Source organism: Setaria italica, chromosome II (genome assembly GCF_000263155.2).
Source record: "Setaria italica strain Yugu1 chromosome II, Setaria_italica_v2.0, whole genome shotgun sequence".
Lineage (NCBI taxonomy): Eukaryota > Viridiplantae > Streptophyta > Magnoliopsida > Poales > Poaceae > Setaria > Setaria italica.
This window is the reverse complement of record NC_028451.1, coordinates 32,041,848-32,052,672: the sequence shown is the minus strand read 5'-3', so window position 1 is coordinate 32,052,672 and position 10,825 is coordinate 32,041,848. Positions and strand designations below refer to the sequence as shown.

Here is a 10,825-nt window from a genome sequence, read left to right as displayed (position 1 = left end):
CTAGACGGACTCGCTCCAGAACAACCACGGCCGTGAGCGTGGCCGCGGCCACCAGTTGCTCGCTCCAGATCACTAGCAGCAGCTCGAGCGCGAATGGCGAGGAACACGTGGACGGCATTGCCGTGGAGGGATGCTGCGCTTGTGGAGGAAGAAGAAAGGGCAAAACAGACATTTCGCGCACCATGTACACGCTGGCGATATGAGCTGGCATGCCACGTCGGACAGATTGAAAAAATGTAAGAATGTTTATCTCTCGGCAAATACGTTGGAACGGAAAAGATAAGATGGCAAATAATTAAATATCGCTTTCGTCTGTCGTCTCCTTCCCGGAGCAGTTCACGCTCCCCACTCCACCTCCTTCTACAAGTACGCCCCCATCATCTCCGGCTCTCCCTTCCCCCCTCCCCTCCCCTCCCCTCCCGATCCCCTCGCGTCGTACGGAACCTCATCCCTTCCGGAAGGAACGCCGACGCGCCATGGGGGCCTTTGCGAGGAAGGAGCACCAGTTCCTCTCCGAGCTCGGCCTCGCGCCGCGCAACCTGGGATCCTTCGCCTGCGGGGCCTGGGGCGGCTCGGGCCCCGTCGTCAACTCCACCAGCCCGGCCAACAACCAGGTGCGTCCCCCACCCGCCGCCTGGCCCGATCCGCGCGGTTTTCGGCGATTTGGCATCTGGTTTTTTTGTGTGGATTTTGAGGATGTTTACCGCGTATCTGTGGTGGTTCGTGCGCTAGGTTATCGCGGAGGTTGTGGAGGCGTCCGTGAACGACTACGAGGATGGCATGCGCGCCTGCTTCGATGCCTCCAAGTCATGGATGGCGGTGAGCTTCTCTGACTTGTTTTTCTTTTTGGTTAGAATGCTCATGGCCAGCCACACGTTCGGAGGGTGGAATGCTTGCATGTGTGGTTTGCTAGTTGCTATTGCCCGTGAAATTTAATCCCGTGGAAATGAAAACGTTCACTTCCGTTTAATTGGAATTTGGATTTGCTTCAGATATCTGCAATTTTCAGTGCATTTTGGGTTTTAGTTTTCACTTTTCAGGGAAGTTTAAATTTCTATTTCTGTTGATATGAGGTTGTATGGGTTGATTCAGGAACTCGAAACTATGGTATACAGTCAGCATTGACTAGATTTTACACTAGAATTTTAGAGGTCATGCATCTCTGGGCTATCCGATTTTGGAATATTTTTATGTCTAGAAGGTTGGCGACACTGTGGACTGTAAAAAGAAATTGTTCGGTCCATCAAGTGATCTAAGATTTTACTCCTATCAGTGTGCTTATAATGAGCTGCCAATGCTTCCAGATTCCTGCTCCGAAGCGGGGAGAGATTGTCCGGCAAATTGGTGATGCACTGAGAGCAAAGCTCCATCACCTTGGCAGGCTTGTGTCACTTGAGATGGGGAAAATTCTTCCGGAAGGGATCGGGGAGGTTCAGGTATGATCATGGTTGCTTGTAGTGCATTTATTACAATCTTCGCATTATCTTTTTGCGCTCTGGATAAGTAGTTAAGTATTATCATCAAGTTGAGAGCATGTATATGTGTTTCTATTGTAGAATGTTAATGTACTTCTTAACGTGAATACTACATATCATCTATACTGTGTTGTTACCATTTCCTTATCTGCTAGAAGCCTAGAACTGCAACGCAGCCTAAAACATGCCATTCACAGATGTGTAGCAGTATTGAATAGGCAGTTGGTATTGTCTTTGTGTCACCAAACCATATGAGTAAGATGTTAACCTTTAGTGAAAATAAATGAATGATTAAATGAGTTAAAATGAAATCTGATTTTGGTTCCCTTGTATGTTCATGATGGCATTGGTGTGTCCTCTTTTTATAGGAAATCATTGACATGTGTGATTATGCTGTGGGGCTAAGTCGCCAATTAAATGGATCAATTATACCATCTGAACGTAAGTCCTTTTTTCCTTTCGTTATATCTTTTTCGGATTATCTGTTGAAAACCACACTATCTGCAATGAAACTGTAGATTTGAATATTTTGATCATGTTGGTTGTATTTTGCAACTGATTCTGATAATCTGCAACTGTATAGGAGCCAGGAGAGGTCTTGTTTCTCAGAAATGCTAAATGTTATATTTCACTCCTTCTATTAGTCTAGCTTTCTAGGTTTATTTTATCAAATATGCTTAGTTGAAATCAGCCAGTATGTTGTATTTTTCTAATATTAGAGCTGCTAACCTGCAGCAGCTTGGTTCATGTTAATTTTTTCCCCTTATCACTACTTGGGTGATGTACAATCGACTTGCCTTTCCAGTTTTCTGTATTGTATGCCAATTCCCTGAAATGTTGCACTGATATTACTTGCTGAAATTCCATTCTTTTTTGTGTCCTCATATTAAAGGAGCATCATAAGTAATTAAATCCATTAGAAAACTGAGTTTTAGAGCGTTACCTTTCTGATTAGTCACATAAGGTGGTAGAGTCCCAGTTATCAATCATATAGCTTTTTATCAAAGTCCTGGGTGATTGCGTATTACCTTATCTTCATAAGTCCTGGATATAAAGCATATGTGCAGCTAGATGATAATATCAGGAGGTCTGCTAACACTCCATTTTCTGTGTTTTTGCAGGTCCGAACCATATGATGATGGAGGTAGGTTTCTTTTACGAGTTTCCTGTGTGGTATGCCCACTCTTAGATATCAGTACGTAACTAATGGCTATGCAATGCTTATCTGAATAGGTGTGGAATCCACTTGGAGTCGTCGGTGTTATAACAGCATTTAATTTTCCTTGCGCTGTGCTCGGTAAGTCTCTGATTGCTTGTATTTTTGGTGCATTACATTTCTAGAATATCTATATGCAATGAAAATTGACAAGTTGCATCACCTCTCCATGCAGTTTGTATATTCAAACTCTTGGTATAGGGAATGTTTAGCCAAAAAGTTTAACAATTGACAGTTAATGGTGTAACCTGGTACTACTGCGCCCATAGGATACTTTAAATATAACTTTCATGATTTTGCTATGCAATTTACCTACTTATTCTGCTGACACACACAATGCATGATATGTTGTCAACCTCTACCATATAGTTATGTAATCTTAACAAGCATAAGTACCTCAATAGTCTCTCTTGTGTCATGTAGGTTGGAATGCTTGCATTGCTTTGGTCTGCGGAAACTGTGTTGTCTGGTAAGAATGGGTTTGCTTTTCTGATAAAGGAGAATTGCTGTTATATATGTGCATAGAAAATCTTACCATTCCATTCAGTGAAATTTTGAGTTGACCTCCCTTATGATTCATCTATTACTCTTTGTCCCTGCTCATGAAAATTCACTGGCCCTTCCCTTTCAACAGAATAATTTCTTGAACTTATGTGCCTGCAACGATCGTATGGCATGTTACTTTGTATGAATTGTTTGGGTTGTGACATCCTAATCATCTGGAGTTCAAGTAATATAGCATTCAGGAAGCACTTCTTAGACAACATGTGCTGCACCTTGTGACCTGCTAGGGTTTTAGTAACAGACCTGGCTGGATGAAAATATGGCAATGTAGCTGAAAATTAAGCATAATGAGCAGAATGGGAAGTCAATCTTTTTTCTCAAATCAGAAAACAATGTCCATCTCCTTACACAGAACATTCCTAAATGAATAGTCTGTTCAACAGATTGCACCTGTTTTTCTATTTTAGTGGCAACAAACTCATTTCAGTACCGTAGGTAGGACAGTTTCCTTATGTAATTTTGTTGTGATTATTGCAGGAAAGGTGCCCCAACTACTCCATTGATCACTATTGCAATGACTAAAATAGTAGCTAGTGTGTTGGAGAAGAACAACTTGCCAGGCGCAATTTTCACAGCTTTTTGTGGGGGCACTGAAATTGGCCAAGCAATCGCTGTTGACACTAGGATACCTTTGGTTTCGTTCACTGGAAGTACAAGGGTATTCAACTTCCACATATTTCACTCTTTTTTTCCGTTATTGTGTAGATCTTGTGGCAACCATGAGATTGATCTTTTTTTTTTGCTAGATATACTTTCTTGTATGAACAGTAGTATAAGCCTGCCTTGCTTAAGATCCATTTTGTTATTGATCTCTATGCATTTCCTCTATTTTATTCTCGCTGTGATGTTTGGGGGCCTCTTTTTGTGGGAAGTGTTATAAATCCCCATCCTTGTGGGAAGTCTATTGAACACTGGTTTCTCGATGCAGGCTGGTCTAATGGTTCAGCAACAAGTTAATGCAAGATTTGGTAAATGCCTTCTTGAACTTAGCGGGAACAATGCCATAATTGTTATGGATGACGCAGATATTCAGCTAGCCGTGCGTTCTGTGTTGTTTGCTGCTGTTGGTACAGCAGGACAACGCTGCACTACATGCCGTAGGCTGGTATGGCGTTTTCTCATTTCTGTTTTTTATCTATTGTGGTTTGTATTCAGTTTTTCTAATTATCTTTTTCATTTTATTTCAGATTCTTCATGAAAGTATATATCAAACATTTCTTGATCAACTTGTTGAGGTATATAAACAAGTCAGAATTGGGCATCCGTTGGAGAAGGGCACCTTACTGGGACCGCTGCACACTCCTACTTCAAAAGAGAACTTTTTGAAAGGCATACAGACCATCAAATCTCAGGTGAAGCTTTAAATTAATGTTAGATTTTCGGTCAAGTAACTGGGTTCCTACAATTATGTTGATCTCCATTACAATCCCACTCGATATAAATAGCTATTAAAATTAAGTAATTTTGAGTTTACTGGTAACAGGTGAAATGGTGTATTACTTTATGTAAGACATGAAGTTCTAACAATATAATTTGATCTAATGTATTCAGGGAGGGACAATCCTTTTTGGAGGATCTGCCATTGAATCAGAAGGGAACTTCGTACAGCCAACGATTGTGGAAATTTCAGCTTCTGCACCAGTTGTGAAAGAAGAACTCTTTGGCCCTGTCCTTTATGTGATGAAATTTCAGGTAGCATATAGTCAATACTATGTTTTTATATTGTTTTATCTGTTCTGTTTGCTGTGATTGCGAACGACTGCATGTAATCATCATCATAATTCATGATAAATATGGTTTGTGTTTCGTACAGACCTTGAAGGAAGCAATTGAAATCAATAACTCTGTTCCTCAAGGATTGAGCAGTTCAATATTTACAAAGAGGCCAGAAATTATTTTTAAGTGGCTTGGGTAAGTTTCTGCTCAACAACCCAGAGTTGCATTGCTCATCCCTTGTTAGCATGCTATTCTAGTTGTTTGCTTAATTGAAGGGTAGTTACTTTGGTTTACAAGTTATAACTTGACAAAGTTTGGTTCACTATTGACCTTCCTGTTTGTTGGTACCTGTACACAACATACTAATGAAATTGATGTTTATTAACAAGTCAATATCATATATTGTCTTATATACCAGTAAAGCTCTACTGGAGTTCCAATACATGGCACGAGCAACCATACTCCTCTGCCACAAAATGAATCATATTAATGTATAATGTATTATTGCCAATTCGACAGTCTCACTGTTACTTATAATGCAGGCCCCATGGTAGTGACTGTGGTATAGTGAATGTGAATATACCTACCAACGGTGCTGAAATCGGTGGAGCATTTGGTGGAGAAAAAGCAACTGGTGGTGGACGAGAAGCAGGAAGTGATTCCTGGAAGCAGTACATGAGGAGGGCAACTTGGTAAGAGTATAAACATTTTGGCTGTGGTTGAATTTGAAATGGTACAACTGTAGATAATGATTATTAAAGTGGTGGATAATAAGGATAGTTGCAAAATAGTTGCGTAGCTTAGCTTAACATTATACTGGCATGATGCACCCATCACCTGATTGTAGAGCAGGTATTGCAGTGCTGTAGATATGTCATAGGTTATACTCAACTATCTTCTGCTAGGCTAGTTACTTGTTAATAGGCTGGAGTCACAGCCCTGGTCCACAGTATCCAGCCTGGTCCTTTCTTTTTTAGGTCCAGCCTTAATCATCATTTTGACCTTGTGCACTTTGCCAACTGCAACACATCTTGCTGGATACTGTTCCCACCATGTGGTGAAATAGTACACGCGAAAAGAGAACTGCTTGAGTTACGAGTACCCTTTGTTTTGATTGCCCTTGGGTGGGTACCTTTCATGATGCGGTAGATCAATAAATCAAAATATTCTGTTACAATTATTCTGTTGTAGTACAAGATAATCTGCTGTACTTTTTTTGAGTAGGCTCAAGATTCTTTACATGCTGGTTCTGCTGCTTTTCGCTTTACTAATGGTCATTCCACACATTTACAGTACAATCAACTATGGAACCGAGCTACCTCTAGCACAGGGAATCAATTTTGGTTAATCCGGCAGGAGAGGGTTGAGCATGGATCTCGCTGTTTTCTGCAGACGTGGATGCCCGCATTGGAGAACTTATGCTATCGTGTTGAGATCTCTGCATACATCAGTATTGTTTATCTGTGACAGTTGTGAAACCTAAATTGGAGGACAGCAGTAGTAGTATACTAGTATGTGTACATATAATAAGATGCTCGTTGCTGGTGTCCGAGTCTACTAATAAACTGGAATTCCGGAATCAAGAGCAAATTTCGAATGTAACCTTCAAAATGGACCATTTAAAATAACATATAATAAGATGCTTGTTGCAGGGTCTACTAATAAACTGGAATTTCGGAATCAAGAGCAAATTTCGAATGTAACCTTCAAAATGGACCATTTAAAATAAAACATCCTCATTCAGGCTCATTAGTACATTATATGCAGTGTAACTTTTCAGCATTTCCATCTAGAATTCAAGTTGAGAAGTATTCGTTTCGAATAACAATCACAACGCTGCGTGCAAACCACTGCGCGCTAAGAGTTTTTCCAGATGACATTGCAAGTCTGTGCTTAAAAAGGGGAAACATTGCAAGTTTGCGCCTTACAGATCCGACAAAGCTATTTCCAATAAACTATGGATTTATTTCCCACATCTTTGTTCTGCAAACGTACATCCTTCCTGACTATAGACTTTTCCTTTTCCTATTGGAAAGTAACAAATAAGTTTTGCCAAATGGCACCTGAGTGTGGTGCATTCATGCCCTAATCACAAGCTCATATACATTGCTATTATTCTCCCTGTTGAGGCGCTTTAGTGCCTCAAAACTTCTTCTGCTTCCTAAGAACTCTATTCTTTTAAAAGTTACAAGTCCTTTCTCTGCTGATTCGGCACTTGAATACAACGATCGAAGTCGATCAGCGTGCCGAGAATCTGTATGCAAGGCCATGTCTATCTCATCCATTGACATGTTTTCCTACAAAAAAAAGTGATAATTTCCTGCTTTTAACGCTCCAGAAGATGAAACAATTGATATGCATTTACCCTTGCGTGTGTATTGTGGTGGGTGGTACTTGAACCAAGACACTAAATACCTGGTAGAAGTTGTAGATGTGATCCAGCACTTGTATACGTGTAAAGCCACCATGGTTATAGAACGTCTTCGAGGAAGGTCCAAGCTCTCCAAAACGGTCAATAGGGAAGAGTATGGTAAGAAAGTGATTCTTGAAGATCAACTCACTTCGCTCACTGAAAGAACAAAAGAAAGCAATCAGAATAGCAGTTCAGAAGAGGTTTGATAAACCTAATTTCCTATGATTGATCACCTTTCTTTCAGTGGGCGGGAAAAATTATCAGTTGGTTGATCTGGATCCCTCGCATCCCCATTTGCATCAAAATAAGTGGTGCCTTGCTGCTCATTGGTATCATCAGACCATGAAGAATCCGTATAAATAGAGGCGGATGAAGTTGGCTCAGAGATTGTCCAGCAGATTGAATCCAGAAGTGTGGCTGGTGTGATCGGATGAATTGGCACTTCGCATGACTGGCTTAAAACCAAAATTTAGTCATTTTCATTTAAGGAAATGAAATCACGAATTGACTAAATAAATGTGCTGCATTCAGGGAATGCGCAGCCCTCCACGAGGAGAATTGTGTGTTCACTCTATCCTGCAAACTTTGCTGGGTGATAAATCAACTTCACTTTAACAGTAATACTGACCACTAAAGAACTAGATAGCTTAGCTAATACTAGCTGGGGCTGCCTGTGCCTTGACAGCTGGAGAGAAGACCCACACATGCAGATTAATGGCAATGCACAACGAAAAAAGAACCTGATATGTAGATTAATGCACAAAAAAAAAGATAAACAAGGACTAACTAGGCATGAAACATAAGTCCTTGTCTCATTGTAACCATGATACAAATGATTAAAAAAATATTAAAGACTTCATGTGCGCTTATTTTGTCTTATTTATTGATAAATATTGGGCCCACATGCATGCCAACAAAATCTGCAACTTCCTAAAACAACTTTTACCTGCATACGACGAGCACGGCGGTCTCGAACTTCTTTCTTTGCCACTTCAACAAATTGTTGCCTCTCTTGATGAACCTCATCAATCTCCTCTTGGGTTGATGGCCGTCCACTGGAGTTTATAGAAGGAACACTCCCAGGTTTTCTATTCTAAAATATCAGAAGATCTAATGTCACTTCATTTGTAATCAAGCAATAGCAACTTACTGCAAAGTGCAAACAACAAACTGAGCCTAAAAAATTCCAAATGAAAAGAATTGTGCAAACATAGGATATTCAATACATTATTTAAAATTTGTTGGAACGCACTTTGGTGATGTTCATCATGCAAAATTAGGAAAAAAAGAAGTCAGATCCATCACTGTCCTTCTACGGGGACCACAATACTGCAGTATCTTGTCCTTTTCTCACTGAACGCATTGCAGAAGGGTAGCTGCCTGTTATCAAATACACTCTACTCTGTACACCATCTTATCCATTATGAAGATAGGTTAGGTTGGGTTTGCTCATGTAATATGCCAGATATCAATTCGGTATTTCTCTTATCCGTTCAAAAAAGAAGAGGGAAAATATCTCAATAACATACAAAAAATAAATGAAAACTCCATGCTGGTCATGACTTTGGGCAAGTGATCAAAGTACTTCTTTCTTTATAATTGGCTCAAGTAAGAGTACAACCGTACAATATAGTAACGCTAAAATACCTTGTCAGATGTCTGGGCATTTTGCAGAACCATGGCAACACGCCTAGCTAGGTCCGAAGAGAAATGGACAAGACGCTGTAAGTTTTTTTCCTTCACTGTTTTCAAGATCCAAAGTGGCTGTTAAATTGGGAGGAGAACATGTTAAGACAAAGCGATCACCTCTGGTGAAGTAGCACCTAAGAAACAAATGCAAGGATAGGAATGTAGCATTGCTTACAGTTACAATGTTGTCTGAGTGTCCTGCATATCTGTTAATAGAAGCATCCTCACACACAACATAAGTGGCAGGACAACCTATAAACCAGTGCTCGAGCAACTTAGCACCTTCTCTCGTAGCAGCATCAGATATCTGCAGTGAAGGGGGTTCAGTAATCCTTGTGGACTAAACAAATTCAGGGAGAACTCATTGCTTTATTGGAGTTGATTATAAATTCTGTCTGCAGTAATTATTAACGGATTCTGCAACCCTTCCATCAGAAGAAACAACAGAAAATCATCTTTTCCTGCCTAAAAGTTGCAGTTTGGTGGTTTCTGGTAATACAGCTACCATCATGAAAGCATGAAAGAAATGGGTTGGGCAATACCTTTTTCTTCATTTCACCAGATATCCCAGGGTCAATGTAGATTGTGTCATTCATAAAAACCAGCTCATCATTGCCACTTTCTTTCATAGGAGTCTGAGGGGGATGCTTCCGGGTCGCATCTGAGCACGCCTTGTCTTGAAAAATCATCGGCGGAAGGCAAGACTTCTCGTCAACAGTAACTGCAATAAAGCGGTTGAACTCCCCAAGTGGCAAACCATTCTCCCCAATGTTCTTGATAGCGTACAAGGATTCATCCAACCTCACTTCAGTCAAAACACCACCGGTTAAAATTATTAGTAATTTTAGCCAAACGTCAAGATCAAGGGACGATTATGGAGCTTGTGCTTACTGCTTCTCCGCACGCAATCAACAAACCAACCCAGAGTTACAAGGAATAGTCCGTTCCTCGGACCATGCTTCAGGGCATGCTCGAACTTGCGCCCAGCAAAGTTGTGCTGAGTGTTAAGGACTCACAGCAATCTGAATCGGGCTTTGGGAACAGATACTGCTAAGACATGGACTACGAAAAGCAATAGAAAATTGGTGTGTTCAAAGGATATCTGCACCACGAGGTGCGTGCACTTGGGGTGCAGGCTCCCGCTGTACTCGCCCCCCAGCCGCTCCGTGGCCTCCTTCACCTGAGCCCTCGCCTCTGCAGCCGACGAACCAACCAACCGAGAAACAACAAAAAGCATCAAACGGACAAGCTTTCCAACCATCACACGCGAAATCGTTAAGCAATTAAAGCGCGCACCTTTGGACAGCCCGGTGACGCAGATGACGAGGCCCGAGAAGGGCCCATCGGCGGCGGCGGCCGCGGCTCCGCCGCGCGAGGCGGAGGAGGAGGCGACGGACGCGGCGGAGGAGGGGTTGTGGTGCATCCCGGGGAGCACCAGCCTCGCGCACCCCCTGCTGGCGACCACCTCCACCCCGCTACGAGACATCGCTGGTACGGCCGCGGCTGCTGCGTCGGGAGGCGGCGGCACTCGCGCCACGCATGTGGGGCGAAGCTATTAAAAGGCGGGCGGGGGCGGGGTTCCGTGAGGTGGGGAGAAAGGGAGAGAGGGGGGAGGACCTCGAGGAGGGGGTCGGATCCGGTGGCGCTTTCCTAGGGCTGGGGGAAGGGGAGTTTAATGGCGGCGATCGGGGCGGAGGTTTTCTTCCCTTTCTCCTCCGAGCCCCCATGTCCGGAAAGATAATATCGATTGAT

The 10,825-nt window shown here is 42.1% G+C and overlaps 2 protein-coding genes across 2 annotated transcripts; one reads left to right on the top strand and one right to left on the bottom strand.

Annotated features, from left to right (window-relative positions):
- Window positions 1–346: 346 nt before the first annotated feature.
- LOC101759802 (aldehyde dehydrogenase family 7 member A1) lies at window positions 347–6,637 on the top strand. Its single transcript, XM_004956875.4, has 14 exons — window positions 347–614; window positions 733–819; window positions 1,305–1,436; window positions 1,844–1,916; window positions 2,597–2,619; window positions 2,709–2,772; window positions 3,115–3,160; window positions 3,733–3,913; window positions 4,184–4,360; window positions 4,443–4,607; window positions 4,807–4,947; window positions 5,069–5,166; window positions 5,514–5,663; window positions 6,265–6,637. Exons 1-14 carry the CDS (start codon window positions 477–479, stop codon window positions 6,317–6,319), a joined length of 1,530 nt encoding a protein of 509 aa, XP_004956932.1. The 5' UTR covers window positions 347–476; the 3' UTR covers window positions 6,320–6,637.
- Window positions 6,638–6,845: 208 nt separating this feature from the next.
- Window positions 6,846–10,786, bottom strand: LOC101759397. The gene is made up of 10 exons (XM_004956874.4): window positions 10,370–10,786; window positions 10,176–10,267; window positions 9,965–10,067; window positions 9,616–9,878; window positions 9,249–9,380; window positions 9,032–9,148; window positions 8,331–8,477; window positions 7,618–7,835; window positions 7,387–7,540; window positions 6,846–7,268 (listed from the first exon to the last, which is right to left on the bottom strand). The coding sequence occupies exons 1-10, from the start codon at window positions 10,557–10,559 to the stop codon at window positions 7,050–7,052; spliced, it is 1,635 nt and encodes a 544-aa protein (XP_004956931.1). The 5' UTR covers window positions 10,560–10,786; the 3' UTR covers window positions 6,846–7,049.
- Between the last annotated feature and the right edge of the window lie 39 nt (window positions 10,787–10,825).